Here is a 23066-nt window from a genome sequence, read left to right on the forward strand (position 1 = left end):
AACATACTACTCAGCACTACACAAAAGATGGCACACTGGTAAGTTTTGATCATTTAATTATTTGGCAAGGAAATTTACATTAGCTAAAAATAAAATGTCTGGCCTTGAGATTGAAGGTTGTTGACAAAATGGTGGACCTGATTGACGTTCTCTCTAATGATTATTTTAGTGTCTGAGTATTGGACAAGTTATATTTTTATTATATACCCTTACCCGTGCACAACAAATCATGACAATGCACACATACATGAGGTGTGGTGAAAATTTGATATTGTTGTCTGGAAATGAACATGAAATAATTTTATTTTGAGAATAGAGTGACCGCAGATATAGGTAGACAAAATTGGCAGGCAAGATCTACAAAAATATAATCGTGACCCGTGTCCCCAAATCAACCGGAAGTCCCGTACATCCCTTTTATTGCTGTTCTACTGCAGCTTTATGAGTGAAGCGGCTCATAAAGTTTCTGCGACAAAACTAGAAATTATGGGTTATTTTAATGGTGTAAGGGGAGAAATAGCAGGCATTGTATATCTTTGGATACAGTTGTTAGGGTGGCTTAGTCCTTTGGTAAATGGGGCACTGTGCAGTGAGGGGAAGCTTAAGGTGATCAATGATACTGAAGACGACCTTAATAAATTGCTTGATAATTAATAATGGCTCCAACTTGTCATGAGATCAGTGTTTCCCTAGAGTTTCTGTACTCCATTTTGATTTTTAAAGGGAGACTTCTCTTAATCTTTTTTCTTCTCTCTTCTAACATAGCTACCAACATTGGTGTCCATATCCCTTCGCATATGAGCAGAACATAGTGGAAATTGGAAGCATCCTCTATTCCAGACAAACCAATTATCTGGTGCAGTCCATTCTGGGAGAGGGTGCATTTGGCAAAGTAGTCAAATGTATAAGGTTGAGAGACAACAAGACTGTGGCAGTCAAAGTCATGAAGAAAGAAGAAGATTACTATGATTGTGTAGAGCAGGAAGTATGTAACAACAACTTTTGTTCCTATTTGCCCCTGTATGTGGTTTAATTAAGGTGAACCTTGACATTTGTCTCCTTAGATACAAGCCCTGCTAAGGCTTCAAAGACTGGATGCAGAAAAATGCAACATTGTCCAGATTCACGCAGCCTTTTTTGACAGAGGGTATTTCTGCTTCGTCTTCGAGTACCTGGACAAAAGTCTCTTTGACTACATGGCGGAGAACGATTTTCGTCCTCTGCCTCTAAACGCAATCAAATCTGTTGTCCAACAGGTACATCTCACTGCACTTCCTTTTTCATTAATAGCCCTTTGATCTAATGTTGAAAAAGTATTCTGAAAGTGTTTTATTTTCTTTAAGCTTGCAATTGCACTTCAATCGCTGAAGAGCGTGGGAGTGACTCACCGCGATATAAAGCTGGACAATATTATGTTAGTGGACCATGAAAAGCAGCCTTTCAGAGTCAAACTTATCGACTTTGGAATTGCCACTGTTGCCTCCACTATACCACAGGGCTCAGTTATACAGGCCCTCTGTTCCATGTAATTATTTTTACAAATGTTTAAAATCACGGAAATCTATAAATAACCAATTGTAAAAAGCAAATTAACACCCTTTTATAGGTCTCCAGAGGTCCTTTTGGGTCTTCCATTGACAGAGGCTGTCGACATGTGGTCTCTGGGCTGTTTGGCTGCCAAGTTACACCTGGGGATTTCGCTGTTTGATGGGGACAATGAGTATGACATGGTAAGTATATTTGTAGTATTTGGAGTTTACTTCATTCTTTTCTTTGAACTTTTCTGCAACATAAACTTTTTTTGGTGAATATTGTGACGTGGTGTTTTCTTTACCCACAGATGAGGAGCATTGTGGCGCTACTAGGTCAACCTCCGAATCGAATGCTGGATGCAGGAATAAATACGAAGCAATACTTTAAGAAATATATGTGCGCAGGGAATCGATCATGGAAACTAAAGGTATCTGTGGTAGTTTGTCTAAGATATTTCTTACGGACTCTAATTTTTTCCCAAATTAATAGGTAGGAATGTTTATTTTGTTGTCCTTAACTCCTTTTCTGTTACCTGTTTAGAAATGGCCCGGAACAACAGGATGTCATTTTCTGGATTCTTTGGATGACATTTTAAGCGTATGTTTTTCCAGTTTTCATTTGTTATTCACATCAATGTAACAACGCTTTCTTAATAGCATAAAGAATATATTTACAGGGTAATTAACTACTTTAAATCAATTTTTATTGTTCCAGGACATCCCTACTAAAGACAGTGAAAATCTAGGACTTGGTCCTTTTGTTGACATGCTCAAGAAAATGCTTGACCTAGATCCTGCCACGCGCATTACCCCAGCTCAACTGCTGCATCATGGTTTTCTGACAAACACTGAGTAAGTCTACACAAAGATCATTCATTTCAGTCCTAAAACCTTTGATTTATACATTTGAAAAAATTGCAGGATCTCAGATTATTATTTAAGTCATGTATTTGTGTCTTGAAGGGTGGGGACTACCTCTGGAGAGCTAGAGGTCACTGCCAGCAAGGAAAATGGACAGACGTTGCAGTTGCAGTGTGAAAACCGACAGCCGAACCAAGAGAGCCAATTAAAAACAGGGCAGAAAAGAAATCGTGACTCTAACGATGACGACCCAACTTGCCAAGACTCCAAGCGGCCTAAATTTCAGTCAAGGGTGACACCAATGACGGACACACAGATAAATGCTGATAATTCCACTGTTCAGAGGAAGCTGCCTGATGGGAAGGATGGTGAGCCTCATTGCTCCACCTCGATGGCTGTGCCCAGGTTCAGCCAAAATGTTTTGAGAAGAAGAAGGAAATACACAGGCAGGAAAAGAGAGAAACAGACTCCCTGAACACATATGTTTGGGGGACAGTCCCATCTGGTCTTTCAATCACATATTCACCCTGAATTACAATAAAGGAAGCTGATTTCATTATTTTAAACATTGGTTTCTGTTTTTTTTAAGACCATAAAGTGTTTACAGAAAATCAAACAACTAATTGGTGCATTCAAATTAATATAATTATTATTTGGGAACCTATTCCCTTGTTTTGTTGTGCCTGAGGAAAAGTTGACCGATTTTTACTTTGTCCCATTTACTCTGCCTATTGTTGCACACAAACCTGGAGTAACAATATTTAATATGTTTTTTCAAATATTTTATTCTTAGAAGATAAAAACATTGCAAAACTAACATAATTTAAGAGGCAAAAAATGTTTTAGCCCAACTTTCTGGGCAATAGTGATATAGTTGATGTATAAGTAGTTTGTATACAGTTGCTAAAACAGACAGGAAACAGCTAATAACTGCTAAAGATATGTTTGATAAAGATATACAGGATCTCCACAAACTACCTGTAAACACCTATTTTTAATTAATCCTGCACAATCATCAACACAATCATCCTTAGCAGATGTTTGTGTTGCTCACACCAGTGTTTTCAGTGTAAATCACCACAGTAATGATAGAGAAAATAATCATGTACCACCACCTTCTCTCAGTGTTTCTTTTTTCATCTGCTACTGTAAACTAAAATCTGTACATTTTCCATCCCTGTGAGACAAGTCCCTATCACAATTAACGTCACCCTCACATGGACACGGAAGAAATTTGCCATCAATCAATCTTTATTTATATAGCGTCTGTGACAGACAAAATTGTTTCTAGGCACTTTACAGAATCCCAGGGCCTGGCAACTAATTAGCAGCAGTAGTAGTAGAGTCCTGTATTTGTTTAATATTTCTCCTTGTTGTTATCGAGTAACTACAATTTCCCCAGTATTCAATTTTAAATAAAGTGATTCCAACACACACCATGCACAGTGCACCAACAAACTCTATTGAGAAGACAGGAAGTGATGCAATACGTTACCCAACGGATACAGTCCAATCATCAAGTTGCACCAGTTTTGACCATTCTGTTAGTGTGTGTGTGTGTGTGTGTGTGTGTGTGTGTGTGTGTGTGTGACAAAGAGAGAGAGAGAGAGAATTCCTTGAGCAACACTGCCACCATTTTGAATAAGAAAGAATAATCTGGATTTGAGGACTGAGAATAAGGCAGCTTTTCTTGTGACTTGGGTGATGGTAGAACACAAAAAAATTGGGAAATGATGAACAAACAAAGCAACATCCTGCAATCATGCTTCAGAACTTCATTCATTCAGGGAATTGTGGATAATTAAGTTTTCGGCAGCCAACTGTCTGCAGTTTCGGGTTTTACCTGCAGGTGGAGACATTTATTAATACTGCAGGTGGAGACATTTATTAATATTTAGTGATCAACTCAGTGAAACGTTTTAGTTCCGCTTTAAAATATCATTCATTTAGTCAAAGATGTAAAACTCTGACTATGTCTTTTTGTATTTCTTTATTAAGCTTTCATGTAAACTGTTGATCTTAGAGCCTCCAAAATCTCCATTTGGTTTTTTGTTTTTTCTTCTCTGAGATTTTTTTGCCAAGATTTTAACTTCTCTATTGATGTTCATGCATTTGTCTTTGTAAATGCCAGAATCTTCCCACGCAGCATCTCTCAGCACTTCAGCCATTCATGAACCAACTACGGTGGCCGAGAGGTGCAAAACACTTTAACAATCGGATGACAAAATTTACAAATGACGAAACACTTTAACAAGCGGCTGAAACAAATTTACAAATGACGAAACACTTTTACAAGCGGCTGAAACAAATTTACAAGTAACGAAACACTTTTACAAGCGGCTGAAACAAATTCACAAGTAACGAAACACTTTAACAAGCTGCGGAAACAAATTTGCAAGTAGGATTTTCTACCGGAAAGGGAATTACCGACCCTTGGTACGTTTGGGCCAATGGATGCGTTCCGTTGGTACAGTTGGGCCAATGGATGCGTTCCGTCGGTACAGTTGGTAATACCCTTTCCGTAAGAAAAAGCAGCCGGCAGAAAACAAAATTACAAGTTACTTTTCTTACGGAAAGGGTATTACCAACGTACTTTTTCAGCCGGAAAGGGAATTACCAACTGCATCATTTGAATCGCATCATTTGAATCGCAAGCGGGTAAGGACTTCATCGTGACGCAGGATGGACGACAAGCAAGTGGCCTTTTGCCCGTTTTGTGGCAAACATTTGATCAGATTGATGCCGATTTGTGGTTTCTGTGGTCGGTCTTTGGCGATTTTAAATGCCACAGCTCAGACTGAAGAACCAGCCGTACCGGGGACGTCTCAAGCCACCGTATCTCAACAGCCTGTTAATGCTAAGCGAAGTAAGTGTAACATAGCCGTCGCTATCTGAAGTACGTACAACGTGAATCAGCTGTACCACTGGTTAGCGGCTGCTAACTTTCTAACTTTCTGTAAACATGGCTTTGATTTCAGCAGATAAACATTTGCCGTCATATAAGCAGTTCCTGGATTACAGAAATTCAAAATCCAATGAGCGTCAGTCTTATAGCTACGGGGGAAGACATCGGGCTAAGGAGAGAAAACACGTGCAGGTCTGTTGTACTGACTGTATTATCAATACTCGACTGTCTGACTCGGGGTAACTCAAAAATAGATCTAGGCAAGACAGTGCAACTACTATATCTGGAGTGTAGTTTCCAGTCATGTTCGGCTAACTATGAAACTGTGTTGACATAAATTAGAACATGGAGGGAAATGTCACCTCCATGTTCTCCATAATTAATTGGAAGTGCTAGTGTATGTATAATCTTTTGTGTTACTTTTTATAGTACATGAAATTAACTGTACCTTCTTCATTTTTTAGATAAACATTGGAACGATGGTGCGACATGAGACTTTTCTGAAACCTCTAAGGGGGAGAACACTTCCGTTATTTGTTGACCCTGATATCGAAGCACCTGACATCTTAAGCAAAGCAGTCCAGAAGATGAGGACATTCCACCAGGACACACCAGAAGGGACTTATGTCCTTTTGTATCCAGACTGCTCTGAGGTGATCCATGTGCCTGGTTCAGAAAGGCCATTCAAATTGGCAGAGTATAAACAAGAACTTGGGAGGCCATATAGCAGGATCACCTTTTTTATTTGCCTTGAACGGCATTTTCAAGGTTAGTGGATCGCATGATGCAATCATTTTATCTATTTTAGATGCTGCACTGAAGGACATTTTGCCTTTAGCTACATGATCTGTGGATTTTTTTTGTTTTTACAGCAGTGGAATCAGATTCTGATTCTGAAATTGTCCTGACTTCAAGGAGCTCAGCTGAATTTAATCAAGCTGACACTGTGGTAAGCCATTATTTTCAATTAGATATAAATGTATTTATCAATGACAAAACTGACAACCTTCCAGTATTAATATATACTGTAAATGATGAGGGACGCGTTATGGAAGCTGAGACTAATTGTTGATAAATTTGTGTTTCCTGTCAGGTTTTTGAACCACAAAACCAAAGTACTCCCCAAAACATACCGGAACATGAAAGGTCAGTGCATTTTTGGCACCCAGCCTTTGCCAAAGAGGGAGTCAGACATTTAATGAGAGGTCTTTTCTAGTGGCAGTCAAGCACTAGGAATCTTGCCTGAAGGACAGAAATAAATAATGTAATAATTTTGCCATTTTAATCATGTTTCAGAGATGCACCAGGACATTCATCAACAATTCAGCCTGGTCAGGTATTTGGGCCGGCTGTGGCAGCTGGAAATTCCTTCCTTCCGTTGTTGTTATTTCATACGTTTTCATTTGTTTTTCAGATAGTAATATCTGACGCTGAAGATATGGATCGACCTGAAACAAATCCAGCCACGACTTCTTGCTACAGGTATGTAATAAATGATATGGAATTTATTTGGGAATTTTATGTTTTTACAACATTTTCATGTAGAGATTTTAATTTTCCAACAGTAACTACACAGACCTGTATGCACCAGATGTTGAGGACATGGATGAGGATCTGGTTGCGGTCGATGTTGAGAATTTGGAACACACTGCAGTGTAAGAACTACTGACTGGCATTCCAGTTTTTTGTTGTGAAGTATTGCTGGTATTTAACTAATTCTGCTAAAAGGGTTCATTGTGTGTTGATACCCATTAATTAAATCATTTTCTGTCATTACAGGGAGGAGATGAACATTACACTGCCCGACATTGTGGCAAACCTGTCACTACCCATTGATCACAAAAGGGTCAGCAGGTTCAACATCTCCAGGGCTAATGTTTGGGATGGAGCGGTCAGAGGTTTCAAGCGTACAACATATACAGAAAAATGTGACATGCTGGTAAGATTTACTGATGATGCTGGTGTTTTTGAGGAGGGAATTGACACAGGTGGTCCCAGAAGAGAATTCTTCACTCTTCTTATGAGACATCTGAAAGATCGGCCCATTTTCGATGGACCAGATGGACATCGATTCCTGGTCTACAATGCAAAGGGTATGCATAGGGTTAGATGTGCACTACACTAATTAAATATATGTAAATCACATTGCATTTGCTTCTTTTCCTCGACGTCTTCAAGTGTATATATGTTTTAATTTTGCAATATGAATTCCTTTGCAGCTGTTAGGGAGGATGAATACTTCATGGCAGGTAAGATGATAGCAGTATCAGTGGTGCATGGAGGTCCAGGGCCCCATTTCCTGTCGGAAGATCTTGTGCAGTATCTTGCTGGCCAGCCTTCATTCAAGTCAACAGTGAATGCAATAACTGATGAGGAAATAAGGACAGTTTTGCGAGAGGTGAGAATAGCATAACGCACAGTTTGGTAGAACACACCATGGTTACAGCATGTCACTGAATAAAAAATATGGAAGGATATCCAAATATTGATTGTGATGTTTCTCTTTTTTTGTCTTTCAGATTGAGAATGCTGCTTCGTTGGATGCTCTGCAAGAATGCATCATGAGACACAGCACAGTGTTCCAGACAGCAGGCTGTCTGAGACACGTGACTTCGGTTGAAGAAAAGAAGGACCTTGTGGCAGACTACGTCCGATGGTACATTATTGAACGCAACTCATCTGTAATTGACAGGTAAATTCAATTTTCATTTTTTTCCGCCCTTCCCGAAAACAAATTTGCTTGAAATGTCTCGTGGCATGTATATCTATGGTGTTTCAACTGCTAGCCTATATGTCTGTCTCTCCATTCTCTGCCTTATGCTAATCTATAAATACTCAATCCAACAAACAAATATAACCTTATAAACTCGTTAAATACATAAACTTCAGATAATACAATTTAGATAGTTTAATTGTTTGTTGCTGTTGGCACTGCACTACACAGCAGTGAAAGTGTTTGTGTTCACTTTGTAGATTCAAAGATGGCCTTTCAGCTCTTCAGTTTCTGACAGCACTGCAGCAACACCCTTCTTTGCTGATCCCAGTTCTGTGCCACTCTGAAAAGAGACTAACTGGCATTGACATTGAGAGACTCTTTACACCTGACGTCAGCCCTGCAGGGAGCAACAGGAGACAAAAAGAAAGTCTAACCTTGGCCTACTGGGCAGACTATCTCCTTGACTGTCAAGGTCTGTATTGTTTTTGGTTATAACTACTTGGAAAAGCACATTGCCATGTATACCTACCTGAACATTTTTTTCTTTGCAGAAGGGGAGGCTGCTGTGTCAGTGGAAGAAGTCTTGATGTTTGCTACAGGGCTGACATCACTTCCTCCTTCTGGGTTGGAACCGTTGCCAAAAATTGAGTTCCTGGATGGCTCTCCGTTCCCAATGTCTAATACGTGTTCTAACTTGTTGAAATTACCAATCCTGGATTCCTACAGTGTTTTTAAGGCACATCGTTCTGAAACTGTTCTGTTCAGGAAACTGTAGTTCATGATTTTATCTATTAAAAAAAAAGGAAATCCATGCTCATTACTACGCATCATGTTTATTCATATTTCCCACTGTAAAATAAGGATGCTGCGGGTGACACATTAAGACACTTTGTGTACAAGTTACACCTTTCTAATGTCTTTTCAATCATAGCCGAGTAATTTCTTTTAGTTTCAGATAGAGCTCAGTTGCAGACTGCCAGTCCTCTGCCTTCTGTAACTGATTGCTCTGCATGGCCAAGTCCAGGTACTCCTGCATGTTTGCATCCCCACATGGAGCTCTTGTCAGGTGAGCCTCAGGAAAAGCATCCAGTTGAGTCCGTTCAATTTGAAATCCACAGTCTCTGGAGTCAAACCTATGTTACACAGAAGATATTATTACATTTATTTGAAAAACAAATTTACTGCAGATAATTGTTGAGAATTGTCTTTATCTTGTTGTTATGTGTTTCACCATATGTTCCTGTCTTTTCTTAGAAGTTAGGCAAGGTAGACTCATTAGCAAATGTAATAAAGAACAGAGACATTCCATTCACAGGATTGTTGTTTGTTCCACTGTAATCTCAGGACCAGTCAGGCAGGGGGTGTCAAACACTCATTGTAAACGGGACATCAGGGGGGTTGATGATCACATTTGCATGAAGAATGGGATCTGGCCACCTGGGAAAACAATGGAAAAGAAGAACTCTACCAACACCAAATGGGACTGGAGGAAGAGGACGAGGTCATCCCAGCAGGGGATCTTGATTGGATTGCATGAACATTGTGAATTTGCATGTGTGTTACTATAAAAGACTGGGCCAAGGGATAGTTAGGTTGTCAGACTTCGTGCCCTGACAATTAACTCTGTTGTTGCAAGGGTTATGAACTGGCCCGGAGCTCTGTAATATTTGTATCTCGAATTGGTTCTATTGTCAAATACATTTTGAAATTGGCATTTTTCTTCTTGAAGTCTTCATTCAAAGAACACGCGGATTAGCAGTTACAATACGGGAGGTATTGCGATCCAACAATTTGGTGACCCCGACGTGATGAAGACAGAGAAGTCATCTGAGGCAAGGAATTCAACAACGGTCACTTTGGAGGACAACTGACGACAAAGGGATCCCTAATAAAAGGTAAGCAGACACCTTTTTAATCAAAGCTCTGCATATTGGCAATTTCCAAAAATTTGTTGTCACTGTCAATTGAAGTGTCGTAGTTATAAATTCCAGATACAAATATAAAAAATATTGAAACGACTGCAGGAATTACGGTTAGAGTCCGGAAGTACTGTTGAAAAAACAGGGAAGTATTGTTGAAAAAACAGGGAATAAACGGTTAGAGTCCGGAAGTACTGTTGAAAAAACAGGGAAGTACTGTTGAAAAAAACAGGGAATATGTTAGGAGTGGTTGTATCAGGACCCGAAAGCAGGCAGGACACAGTGGCGTATCGTTCCGAGAAGCTTTATTAAAGTTTGTAGAACTCAAAAAGAGGCGTGGAGACCACGACTCGGTGCTTAATCAAAACAGGGAACGTAAACTTACGACACAAGCAGTCCATGAAGGATAAAGAAAAAACAATAATCCGATAACGGGTTCAAAAGTTATCCACGAAGGAAACAGTCTCACAAAAGTCCAGGAGGGTACAGCCGGGGTTTTCCGAAAACGACAAAACACGCCAACGCTGGCCAACCGTGAGAACAGTCCATAAATAGGTGGCTTGATTACGATAGTCTGCAGGTGCGCCAGTCCCCGGCACCACCTGTGGCTGAGGCATGGCTCCACCACGCCCCCCGCAGGAGAAACCCTGCAAAAGAGTTCCCAGAAACTGGGAACCTGACAGAATAAACGGTTAGAGTCCGGAAGTACTGTTGAAAAAACAGGGAATAGACGGTTAGAGTAAACCGTAACTAGTACAGTGCTGTATTGCTGTATGCAGTGCACTGTATATCAAAAAGATTTGGGTTGGGACTCGGAGCGTAGTTGACGGGATGGACACTCCCGACGCCCGAGATTTGTGTTTTTGTGTGGGTTGGAAAAGTGCCAGAGTGAACGTGAATTAAAAGGCTCTTTGTCCTTGGGAATTAACCCCCAGAGTGGAACCGGATCAAAGACGTTTGATCTAGAAGCTTGTTTCACTGAGGCATTGAGTTGACCGTTGGAGTCATTCACATTCAATCTCACTTGGGAGCATAGTTAAAGATGGAACTGGAGTGTGGTAAAGCGTGTAGGGATCAGGGAGAATGTTCTCCCTATCCTCGGTCTGTGGAAGAACAGTGGAAGTGGACTCTTGATCAGGTGGTGAGTGGCATGAAAGAAGATGACAGGGAAATAGAATTGGATGCAATAAAAAAGTTGTGGAAGGAAGCTCAGAAGCAAAAGATACTTCCCTCTCCAGAGGTGAAGGTTAACTTAGCTGAAGCATTGTGTAAGTGGGATTCAGAAATTCACACTATATTACAGGATCATCTTGATAATCCAAAATTAGGGTTTATAGCAGGAAAATCATGGCAAAAACAGGGTAAGGAGTTAGAAGATAAGCGTCGAAGGATACATGTTGTGGCTGTGGCATGTGCAGCAGTGCACAATTGCAGATCTAAAGGGGTCACACGAGTGCCTAATGTCGAGAAGCCTCCATTAGAAGATTTAAATCAGACATTGACACTTAACACCACTCTTTATCCATCATTACCTACTACTACTTCCCCACCCCCATATCAATTGCCAGTTTTGACTATTAACAGTGGTCAGTTAGATGTGGACAGAGATGAAGAACTGCAGGAGTTACGTGAGACAGTGTGTGAACTTTGGAGACAGGTCAGCAGGATGAAACAGGGACAGGAAGAGGATGGAGATAAGTTAGGAAAAAATGAATTTAGAGAGGAAGCTCAGGTGGTTCACCCTAAAATCTCCCAACAAACTACATTTAAAAAACAGGATAGTCAAAAATCTACATTAGATATTTTTAAAACACCTAGCAATCAAATAAAACAAGTAAAAAGAGTTGATCCCTCAGGAGGATTTGCCAGGGCTGACCGCAGGGAGGAGAAGGCAAGATTGATTTATGGCAGTGATAAAGAGGAGAGTGAGAATAAGATAGATACATACAAAATTCCGGCTACATTTATTGGAGAATTGGAGCTTCAGGAGCCTGTTCATCCTCAGACAGAATTATATGAAAAGGATCAGGGTTCAAGTATGGGAAATTGTGAATTAGAATTATGGGAAGAGAGTGAGTGTGAGTATAGAGGTGAACCGTTGACAGGGGCCATAAATAATGAGGAGGCGGGTCAAATACGAATACACACGCGGAGTAAGGGGCCCGTTTCAGGAATGCCACAGTTCCAGGCCCCTCTGATACAGAAAAGAGGAGGACAGGAACCAGTATATGTTCCATTTGCTATTACAGATATCAATTGTTTAGTGGATAAGATGCCCCCACCCGCAGAGGGAGGCGGCAAGTGGATGTCTAGCCTTTTTAGTTTAACACAGAGCATGCAGCTGGCGATGGGAGACTTTAGAGGAATTTTAGGGAGACAAGTGTCTCTCTGGGATTTGGATAAAGTTGAAGTAGCAGCAGGCATTAAAGACAGACCTAATGCTGCACGTTTTGGCCCTTGTGCAACAAGGGTTGGTGAAGCTATGAGACAGGTATTTCCAATATCTCCAGGAGCAATGCAGAATTTAAGATTTAAGTGGGAGGAAAGTGATTCGGCACATGGGTTCCTTACGAGGTGTAAAGAGGAATGGATGTGTGCCACAGGGTGCCATCCTGGCTCAGATAAGTTGCACACCACCTTATTCCATCAGGCCATAATTTTAGGACTTCCACAATCAGTGAAAGAAACTATGGAAGGAAATCCTGACCTTCCAGGGAGTACGGCGGATGTCTGGGAGAGACATCTTTCTCACCACATCAACACATTTAAAGCTAAACAACTGGGAAAGAAAGAGGAGGTGATGACAGCGCAGGAACAGCTCCTAAAAATGCAGTTAGATGAGGCACTGAAAAAGCTTAATGATAAACAAAAGGAAGAGAAACAGATGGTTCAGCAGTTTTCTCGGCAGGTGCAGCCGGATCAGTTAGGTCCGCAACAAGATTTTGCTCCGATAAACCCGTATTGAGTACCGTGGGAATAATGAGGTCTATCAGGATGCGTTTAGAGAAAAGTTATAAGGAAATTTCTGGATGATTACATCACCGTGTTTGTGTGTTGGGCCTGAAGGTGTGGCTGCGCAGGTTGACCTTACTCCTGAACAGAATGATTGTTATGAGATGGCTGAGGAAGCGTGTCCCCACGTTACCCTTGCCATCCATGCTGAACATCAGGCAAAGGACCTTGGTCCTATGATAAAAAGGTTAAGGAGTGTCACAGATTGGACATCGACTCAGATTCCTGGCCTGTTATACTCTCTTTCAGAAAAGAGTTATAAGATAATGCACACAACCACTAATTCAGTAATTTTACAACATCGACAAATTCAGAGGTTTCATGGGAGAGAAAAGACTGATCATCCAGACAGTTTAAAAATTTTAAATTCACTTCCAGAAACCTTGTGGTCCTCGGGCTCAACAGATGTGGGGCTGTGTCCCACTATTGACCCTGTCTCATTCAGAGTCTCAGATAACACCCCTATCTGGCAGAGTCAATATAAACACAGACCACCTGCTGAGGAAGGTATTCAGGAAACAATAGAAGGGCTGTTAACCTCGGGGGTTCTTGAGCATTCCAATTCAGCATGGAATACCCCCATTTTGCCAGTTGAGAAGCAGGAGAAAGGGAAATATAGGATGGCTCATGATTTGAGACGTATTAATTCTATTGTGACAACACCCACAGTGCCAGTTCCCAACCCATATACTGCGATATCAGCTTTGTCTCCCTCCCATAAATGGTTCACATGTATTGACCTGGCTAATGTGTTTTTCTGTCTCCCACTTGACCCTGCTGTACGTGACATCTTTTCATTTACATATAAAGGCAGACAATTACGATATACACGTTTACCACAGGGATTTCTTTTATCCCCTGGTATCTTCAATCAGACGCTACGGAGGTTGTTAGAGGACCTAATCCTACCAGAAGGAGTGGTCTTGATTCAATATGTTGACGATATTTTACTAGCAGCTACATCAGCTGAGTTTTGTTTGCAGGCAACACAGACACTCCTTAAACATTTGTGGGGAAAGGGCTTTAAAGTCTCTAGAAAGAAACTTCAGTGTTGTCGTCGCTCTGTGACGTTTTTAGGTAGGGTGGTTTCTGCCCACGGTACAGGTGTATCACCAGCTCACAAATCCTCTATTCTTGAACATCCTAAACCAGAGACTGTGAAGGAAATGTTGTCATTTCTGGGTCTTGCGGGCTATAGTAGACATTTCATTCCTGCATATTCGGAAAAGACTACGCCCCTACGTGCAATGGTGAATGAACAGGGAATGCGTAATTTGACGGCCCGGTTAACATGGACAACTGAGGGAGAGAAAGCGTTCATTGCCCTTAAACAGGCACTCACCACAGCTGCACATTTGGCAGTTCCAGATTATTAGGATACTTTCTTTTTGGATGTTTCTGAAGGAGAACACACAGTAAATGGTGTTCTCTTTCAGAAAAAAGGGGGTGACAGGAAAGTATTAATGTATGCAAGCATCATACTGGACGCCATTGAAAACAGGCAGCCACCATGTGTAAGGCATGTAGCAGGGCTAGCAAAACTTTTACAGAAAACAGCACATTTAGTGATGGGTCATGCTCTGACAGTTCTTACAACACATAGTGTGGTATCACTGGTCAGCTCAGCAGCATTCACCATGACCTCACTTAGACAGACCAGGATGGACAAGATTTTAACTGCACCACACATAACATACACACATGAAGGGATAAATATGGCAGGGTTTAACACAGCATCAGGCTCACCTATAAAACATGAAGTAGAGATGAGGCAACTGACACAGGCACTCGTGGAACCAGCGGAGGTCGCAGTTGTAAAGTGCAAAGGTCACAGCAAGGAGAACTCTTTAGAGGGAAAAGGTAATGAGGCGGCAGATCAGGCAGCAAGGAAGGCAGCAGGTTATAAACCAAGTTACAGTTTGTTGTTGGTAGAGAAAACGGTTCATGAAATGCTTCCAAGATACGACAGGGAAAGACTTGGTTGTGATCAAGAAGAAGCTCCTCCACATGAAAAAGGAAAGTTTGGAAGGAAAAGGGGGGCTGTGAAAGTTGAAAGAATTTGGCGGGTCCCAGACGGCAGACCTGTTCTCCCGCCCGGTCTGGTAGATGCCGTCCTGGAAGAGGCCCACGGCCTGACACACTGCGGGAAACCATGAATTATATCAGAGAATGTTCAATATGTACACACTTTAATGTAAAATTAACAATTCGACCATATGAGGGAAAGTTTCCAGTTGCCCCATGGCAGGGCAAGAAATAATTATAGATTTCACTGATATGTTAGATAGGGTCAATGGGTTCCGATACCTCTTGGTCGCAGTGGATGCATACACTGGCTGGCCTGAGGCGGTTCCCGTAAAAATAGAAGAGGCAAAAAGCGTTATTAAATTTTTGATTAATCTGGCACATGGTTTCCCAAACAAATTGACAATGGAACTCATTTTAAGAATAGAGATTTACAATCCATAGGCCAGCCCAGCACTTTTATGAAATGTAGATCTTATGTTGTTCAACTAAAAACGACTCTCTCAGTTCTCTCCCAACAGGCAACCTCTGTAACCAGTCAGTAAGGATCCAGAAATTCATTGGCCCAAATCCATTGGCCCAAACGTACCAAGGGTCGGTAATTCCCTTTCCGGTAGAAAATCCTACTTGCAAATTTGTTTCCGCAGCTTGTTAAAGTGTTTTGTTACTTGTGAATTTGTTTCAGCCGCTTGTAAAAGTGTTTCGTTACTTGTAAATTTGTTTCAGCCCCTTGTAAAAGTGTTTCGTCATTTGTAAATTTGTTTCAGCCGCTTGTTAAAGTGTTTCGTCATTGTTAAAGTGTTTCGTCATTTGTAAATTTTGTCATCCGATTGTTAAAGTGTTTTGCACCTCTCGGCCACCGTAACCAACGCCTTCAAACCTTCCCACCAAAGGCTTCTTAACGGTGAAATAATCCAAGTTAATTGTGCAATAGAAACAACCCGTAGGTGTGACGACTGCATTACAAATGCCACATTTGTAGATTGTTGGATCGCAATACCTCCTGTATGTAGCTGCCGATCCGCGTGTTCGTTGAATGAAGACTTCGAGAAGTAAAGTACCAATTTCAAAATGTATTTAACAATAGAATCAATTCCAGATACAAATATTACAGAGCTCCGGGCCAGTTCATAACCCTAGCAACAACAGAGTCAATTGTCAGGGCATGAAGTCTGACAACCTAACTATCCCTTGGCCCAGTCCTTTATAGTCACACACATGCAAATTCACAATGTCCATGCAATCCACTCCAGATCCCCTGCTGAGATGTCCTCGTCCTCTTCCTCCAGTCCCTTTGGTGTTGGTAGAGTTCTTCTTTTCCATTGTTTTCCCAGGTGGCCAGATCCCCATCTTCATGCAAATGTGATCATCATCAACCCCCCTGATATCCTGTTTATAATGGGTGTTTGACACCCCCTGCCTGACTGGCTCCTGAGATAACAGTAGATCAAACAACAATCCTGCAACTGGAATGTCTCTGTTTTTAATTACATTTAGTCTACCTTGCCTAACTTCTAAGGGAAGACAGGAACATATGGTGAAACACATAACAACAAGATAAAGACAATTCTCAACAAGATCCAGGATAAGAAATGGAGTGTAGAGGAGCTCATGCACGCCGCTGAGCACCAGCACCGGCAGCCTGCAGCTGATATACAAGACACTGCAAACTCAATTATTATCAGAACAGGCTGCATGAAGAACAATATAAAGCTCTTCTCAATAGAAGTCTCATCTTGTTCTGACAGCTGATGTTCATCACACGCTCATGTCACTTAGAATCTATTAAAGGTTTATTTCTGTTTGGCTTAGATTTTCAAGTTTGCTAAAATAAGAAACCCACTTTTTATTGTGTTTAAACATTCCAAAGCTGATATTGAAGGGCCATATCATGGGACGGTTGCCATCACTGTGGCTGTCAGGAAAAAACAGGCCTCAGGAGGTGAGAATGGGAGAGAACATGTCCTCCACATGTTCCTATGCATAGGTAGACCTGCTACAGTAAGACTGTGTTCTGAGGATAGAAGAATCCTTTATCTTAAATGTAAAAGTGATCAAAGAATGATCAGACAGGAGTGGGTTCTGAGGGAACACTGACACATGTTCTACCTCAACACCATAAGTCAGAACTAGATCTAGGGTGTGGTTGAAGTTATGAGTTGGTTAATTTATCTGCTGGAGGAAACCAACTGACTCAAGTAATGAAATGAAACCATTTCTAAAGCTGTCATTTACAACATCTACATGGATGTTAAAGTCTCCAATGATAATGACTTTATCTGTTCTGAGGACCAAGTCAGATAAGATGTCAGAAAACTCAGACAGGAACTCTGAATGTGGCCCAGCAAGGGGGCGATATACAACTACAAACAGAAGTGGCTTTTCTGTCCTCCGGTTCAGATGGGTGATGCCAAGAGTCAGGCTTTCAAATGAACTGGAGCTGTGTTTGGGTCTTGGATTAAGTAATAAGTTGGAGTGATAGATTGCTGCCACTCCTTGACCAATAACACCAGGAATATGATAATTAAGATGGGTAGGAGGAGTAGATTCATTGAAGCTAACATACTCCTCCTCCCGGGTGGGATGGACACGTTTCTCCTAATCAGACCAGGTTTTCCCCAAAAACTGTTCCAATTGTCTACAAAGGACACCTGGTTTTCGGGGCACCACGATGACAACGAGCGAAAAAAGCCAGTACTTTATAAAATGACAAAGGGTGACAGAGGGGTTGTGGGTAAAGGGATATCATGTCTTTGATCTTTGAACATGTCTGATATTTGAGACAAACATATATTAATAAAAGCCCACTTTATAGACTTTGAGCTTTGATATGAAAGGACAGAGTTTAACATTGGTAATTTTTATGCAGTATTTGTAAGGATTGGGGTAATACAGAAACTGGTCGACAATTTGAATTACATGTTTGCCAGAAGGTTTTAAGATAGGAATAACTTTGGCTGTTTCATTCTGCTTAGAAATATTCTGGTTTGTAAAGTCATAACAAACATACTACTCAGCACTACACAAAAGATGGCACACTGGTAAGTTTTGATCATTTAATTATTTGGCAAGGAAATTTACATTAGCTAAAAATAAAATGTCTGGCCTTGAGATTGAAGGTTGTTGACAAAATGGTGGACCTGATTGACGTTCTCTCTAATGATTATTTTAGTGTCTGAGTATTGGACAAGTTATATTTTTATTATATACCCTTACCCGTGCACAACAAATCATGACAATGCACACATACATGAGGTGTGGTGAAAATTTGATATTGTTGTCTGGAAATGAACATGAAATAATTTTATTTTGAGAATAGAGTGACCGCAGATATAGGTAGACAAAATTGGCAGGCAAGATCTACAAAAATATAATCGTGACCCGTGTCCCCAAATCAACCGGAAGTCCCGTACATCCCTTTTATTGCTGTTCTACTGCAGCTTTATGAGTGAAGCGGCTCATAAAGTTTCTGCGACAAAACTAGAAATTATGGGTTATTTTAATGGTGTAAGGGGAGAAATAGCAGGCATTGTATATCTTTGGATACAGTTGTTAGGGTGGCTTAGTCCTTTGGTAAATGGGGCACTGTGCAGTGAGGGGAAGCTTAAGGTGATACTGAAGCTGCTTGCTAGTTGATAATGACTCCAACTTGTCATGAGATCAGTGTTTCCCTAGAGTTTCTGTACTCCATTTTGATTTTTAAAGGGAGACTTCTCTTAATCTTTTTTCTTCTCTCTTCTAACATAGCTACCAACATTGGTGTCCATATCCCTTCGCATACGAGCAGAACATAGTGGAAATTGGAAGCATCCTCTATTCCAGACAAACCAATTATCTGGTGCAGTCCATTCTGGGAGAGGGTGCATTTGGCAAAGTAGTCAAATGTATAAGGTTGAGAGACAACAAGACTGTGGCAGTCAAAGTCATGAAGAAAGAAGAAGATTACTATGATTGTGTAGAGCAGGAAGTATGTAACAGCAACTTTTGTTCCTATTTGCCCCTGTATGTGGTTTAATTAAGGTGAACCTTGACATTTGTCTCCTTAGATACAAGCCCTGCTAAGGCTTCAAAGACTGGATGCAGAAAAATGCAACATTGTCCAGATTCACGCAGCCTTTTTTGACAGAGGGTATTTCTGCTTCGTCTTCGAGTACCTGGACAAAAGTCTCTTTGACTACATGGCGGAGAACGATTTTCGTCCTCTGCCTCTAAACGCAATCAAATCTGTTGTCCAACAGGTACATCTCACTGCACTTCCTTTTTCATTAATAGCCCTTTGATCTAATGTTGAAAAAGTATTCTGAAAGTGTTTTATTTTCTTTAAGCTTGCAATTGCACTTCAATCGCTGAAGAGCGTGGGAGTGACTCACCGCGATATAAAGCTGGACAATATTATGTTAGTGGACCATGAAAAGCAGCCTTTCAGAGTCAAACTTATCGACTTTGGAATTGCCACTGTTGCCTCCACTATACCACAGGGCTCAGTTATACAGGCCCTCTGTTCCATGTAATTATTTTTACAAATGTTTAAAATCACGGAAATCTATAAATAACCAATTGTAAAAAGCAAATTAACACCCTTTTATAGGTCTCCAGAGGTCCTTTTGGGTCTTCCATTGACAGAGGCTGTCGACATGTGGTCTCTGGGCTGTTTGGCTGCCAAGTTACACCTGGGGATTTCGCTGTTTGATGGGGACAATGAGTATGACATGGTAAGTATATTTGTAGTATTTGGAGTTTACTTCATTCTTTTCTTTGAACTTTTCTGCAACATAAACTTTTTTTGGTGAATATTGTGACGTGGTGTTTTCTTTACCCACAGATGAGGAGCATTGTGGCGCTACTAGGTCAACCTCCGAATCGAATGCTGGATGCAGGAATAAATACGAAGCAATACTTTAAGAAATATATGTGCGCAGGGAATCGATCATGGAAACTAAAGGTATCTGTGGTAGTTTGTCTAAGATATTTCTTACGGACTCTAATTGTTTCCCAAATTAATAGGTAGGAATGTTTATTTTGTTGTCCTTAACTCCTTTTCTGTTATCTGTTTAGAAATGCCACGGAACAACAGGATGTCATTTTCTGGATTCTTTGGATGACATTTTAAGCGTATGTTTTTCCAGTTTTCATTTGTTATTCACATCAATGTAACAACACTTTCTTAATAGCATAAAGAATATATTTACAGGGTAATTAACTACTTTAAATCAATTTTTATTGTTCCAGGACATCCCTACTAAAGACAGTGAAAATCTAGGACTTGGTCCTTTTGTTGACATGCTCAAGAAAATGCTTGACCTAGATCCTGCCACGCGCATTACCCCAGCTCAACTGCTGCATCATGGTTTTCTGACAAACACTGAGTAAGTCTACACAAAGATCATTCATTTCAGTCCTAAAACCTTTGATTTATACATTTGAAAAAATTGCAGGATCTCAGATAATTATTTAAGTCATGTATTTGTGTCTTGAAGGGTGGGGACTACCTCTGAAGAGCTAGAGGTCACTGCCAGCAAGGAAAATGGACAGACGTTGCAGTTGCAGTGTGAAAACCGACAGCCGAACCAAGAGAGCCAATTAAAAACAGGGCAGAAAAGAAATCGTGACTCTAACGATGACTGCCCAACTTGCCAAGACTCCAAGCGGCCTAAATTTCAGTCAAGGGTGACACCAATGACGGACACACAGATAAATGCTGATAATTCCACTGTTCAGAGGAAGCTGCCTGATGGGAAGGATGGTGAGCCTCATTGCTCCACCTCGATGGCTGTGCCCAGGTTCAGCCAAAAAGTTTTGAAAAGAAGAAGGAAATACACAGGCAGGAAAAGAGAGAAACAGACTCCCTGAACACATATGTTTGGGGGACAGTCCCATCTGGTCTTTCAATCACATATTCACCCTGAATTACAATAAAGGAAGCTGATTTCATTATTTTAAACATTGGTTTCTGTTTTTTTTAAGACCATAAAGTGTTTACAGAAAATCAAACAACTAATTGGTGCATTCAAATTAATATAATTATTATTTGGGAACCTATTCCCTTGTTTTGTTGTGCCTGAGGAAAAGTTGACCTATTTTTACTTTGTCCCATTTACTCTGCCTATTGTTGCACACAAACCTGGAGTAACAATATTTAATATGTTTTTTCAAATATTTTATTCTTAGAAGATAAAAACATTGCAAAACTAACATAATTTAAGAGGCAAAAAATGTTTTAGCCCAACTTTCTGGGCAATAGTGATATAGCTGATGTATAAGTAGTTTGTATACAGTTGCTAAAACAGACGGGAAACAGCTAATAACTGCTAAAGATATGTTTGATAAAGATACACAGGATATCCACAAACTACTTGTAAACAACTATTTTTAATTAATCCTGCACAATCATCAACACAATCATCCTTAGCAGATGTTTGTGTTGCTCACACCAGTGTTTTCAGTGTAAATCACCACAGTAATGATAGAGAAAATAATCATGTACCACCACCTTCTCTCAGTGTTTCTTTTTTCATCTGCTACTGTAAACTAAAATCTGTACATTTTCCATCCCTGTGAGACAAGTCCCTATCACAATTAACGTCACCCTCACATGGACACGGAAGAAATTTGCCATCAATCAATCTTTATTTATATAGCGTCTGTGACAGACAAAATTGTTTCTAGGCACTTTACAGAATCCCAGGGCCTGGCAACTAATTAGCAGCAGTAGTAGTAGAGTCCTGTATTTGTTTAATATTTCTCCTTGTTGTTATCGAGTAACTACAATTTCCCCAGTATTCAATTTTAAATAAAGTGATTCCAGCACACACCGTGCACAGTGCACCAACAAACTCTATTGAGAAGACAGGAAGTGATGCAATACGTTACCCAACGGATACAGTCCAATCATCAAGTTGCACGAGTTTTGACCATTCTGTTAGTGTGTGTGTGTGTGTGTGTGTGTGTGTGTGTGTGTGTGTGACCTCCTGGTCTGCGAGCGTTTGGGCAGCTTTACACGCCCTCCAGATCTAAGTTCTTTCACCTCTAATTAAACTCTTTAAGGGTGAAACCAGCATCTTTAACCAAGGCGAGGGGAGGGAGTGGCTGAGAATCCCTATTTAGATGTGGACAGCATCAGATCGAAGAGGAGTAATTTTGTAAAACGCAGCTCGCGCATGGAGTGTGACAGTACCTGCAGTTATTTCCCGTACAAAATGACACCGTTGGGCGATAAACGAGACCAGACAGACAGATCAGTGTCCAAGAACCCAACCACCACCGACAGGGGGCGCTGTGCACAAGGGCAACGGATCGGAACTAACTCTGGTGTACAAAGAACACATATTCATAAAAGAATATGTGTTATTGTCAGTGGATAATGTGAACAGAGGGCAACAGTTAATCCATCATCCCGTTCCTCCGTCAGGAACTCTGAGCCTGGTTTTACTTTTCTCACTGATGTCAAAGAAAGCGTGATCCTGCTGAGGGAAGGAAAACAGAAGAGGACTGCCTGAGGCACAGAGTTGCCTGGCAACAGCTTTCAGCCTTTGTGCGAGTTATCTTCTGTCATCAGTATGCAGAGAGGACATTTAGAGTCCAGCAGATAAAAGTTGGTTTACGCTCGTGCAAGATCCAGTTACATAAGTCAAGGAATCATTTTATTCCATCCTGGCTGGAGTTCCATTGATAAGACGCAGCACGGGACGTTCTGCACAGAGAAACGGGCCAATTAAAGGTAGCAGGCTGCTCTGAGTGTACTGATCATTCCTGCTCTGGACTTCCTTGTGCAGATTATGTAACCGAGTCAGCGAGCATTAGCATTAGGCGGCTAAGAACAGGTGCTAAACTGCAAAGCAACCAGCAACACCCACACAGAAGGAAATCAAGTGACAGAGAATCTCTGCAGTGGAGAACTCACAAACATGTCTGATGTGTCTGTTCTTCTCTGTCCTCGCCACAGCAGGGGCGTTCCTCCACATGAACTCGGTCCTGCTCAAGGGTTCTTCCTGTTAGACAGATCCTTCCTTGGCATGGATGCATAAAAATGCTCCACCCCACAGGCATCTTGTGACCGACTCGTCCACCATGAAGATGCTCCCTGAGGATGAGCAGCG

At 41.0% G+C, this 23066-nt stretch overlaps 3 protein-coding genes across 3 annotated transcripts; all 3 read left to right on the top strand.

Annotated features, from left to right (window-relative positions):
* The first annotated feature begins 27 nt into the window (after positions 1 to 27).
* LOC115251821 (homeodomain-interacting protein kinase 1-like) lies at positions 28 to 2570 on the top strand. The gene is made up of 6 exons (XM_029845486.1): positions 28 to 38; positions 766 to 985; positions 1065 to 1256; positions 1344 to 1525; positions 1607 to 1730; positions 2496 to 2570. The coding sequence occupies exons 1-6, from the start codon at positions 28 to 30 to the stop codon at positions 2568 to 2570; spliced, it is 804 nt and encodes a 267-aa protein (XP_029701346.1).
* On the top strand, positions 1003 to 8789 carry LOC101077536 (uncharacterized). Its single transcript, XM_029845487.1, has 18 exons — positions 1003 to 1525; positions 1607 to 1730; positions 1841 to 1960; positions 2074 to 2130; positions 2248 to 2384; positions 2496 to 5259; positions 5372 to 5490; positions 5763 to 6066; positions 6171 to 6247; positions 6392 to 6444; positions 6595 to 6634; positions 6713 to 6780; positions 6864 to 6953; positions 7078 to 7391; positions 7518 to 7696; positions 7818 to 7990; positions 8272 to 8486; positions 8566 to 8789. Exons 6-18 carry the CDS (start codon positions 5076 to 5078, stop codon positions 8787 to 8789), a joined length of 2040 nt encoding a protein of 679 aa, XP_029701347.1. The 5' UTR covers positions 1003 to 1525; positions 1607 to 1730; positions 1841 to 1960; positions 2074 to 2130; positions 2248 to 2384; positions 2496 to 5075.
* A 9020-nt stretch (positions 8790 to 17809) lies between these two features.
* LOC115251852 (homeodomain-interacting protein kinase 2-like) lies at positions 17810 to 20933 on the top strand. The gene is made up of 9 exons (XM_029845535.1): positions 17810 to 18011; positions 18718 to 18937; positions 19017 to 19208; positions 19296 to 19477; positions 19559 to 19682; positions 19793 to 19912; positions 20026 to 20082; positions 20200 to 20336; positions 20448 to 20933. Exons 1-9 carry the CDS (start codon positions 18001 to 18003, stop codon positions 20818 to 20820), a joined length of 1416 nt encoding a protein of 471 aa, XP_029701395.1. The 5' UTR covers positions 17810 to 18000; the 3' UTR covers positions 20821 to 20933.
* Positions 20934 to 23066: the final 2133 nt, after the last annotated feature.

The sequence above is a fragment of the Takifugu rubripes genome, chromosome 12, assembly GCF_901000725.2.
Source record: "Takifugu rubripes chromosome 12, fTakRub1.2, whole genome shotgun sequence".
Taxonomy (NCBI): domain Eukaryota; kingdom Metazoa; phylum Chordata; class Actinopteri; order Tetraodontiformes; family Tetraodontidae; genus Takifugu; species Takifugu rubripes.

Bases quoted from the DNA above. Each gene is read 5' to 3' on its own strand.
- LOC115251821 (XM_029845486.1), top strand. The intron at 986-1,064 runs GTATGTAACAAC...TTGTCTCCTTAG, and splicing joins ATGATTGTGTAGAGCAGGAA to ATACAAGCCCTGCTAAGGCT. The intron at 1,257-1,343 runs GTACATCTCACT...ATTTTCTTTAAG, and splicing joins TCAAATCTGTTGTCCAACAG to CTTGCAATTGCACTTCAATC.
- LOC115251852 (XM_029845535.1), top strand. The intron at 19,209-19,295 runs GTACATCTCACT...ATTTTCTTTAAG, and splicing joins TCAAATCTGTTGTCCAACAG to CTTGCAATTGCACTTCAATC. The intron at 19,478-19,558 runs GTAATTATTTTT...ACCCTTTTATAG, and splicing joins ATACAGGCCCTCTGTTCCAT to GTCTCCAGAGGTCCTTTTGG.
- LOC101077536 (XM_029845487.1), top strand. From the start codon at position 5,076: ATGGACGACAAGCAAGTGGCCTTTTGCCCGTTTTGTGGCAAACATTTG. The intron at 6,248-6,391 runs GTAAGCCATTAT...GTTTCCTGTCAG, and splicing joins TTAATCAAGCTGACACTGTG to GTTTTTGAACCACAAAACCA. The intron at 7,991-8,271 runs GTAAATTCAATT...TTCACTTTGTAG, and splicing joins AACTCATCTGTAATTGACAG to ATTCAAAGATGGCCTTTCAG.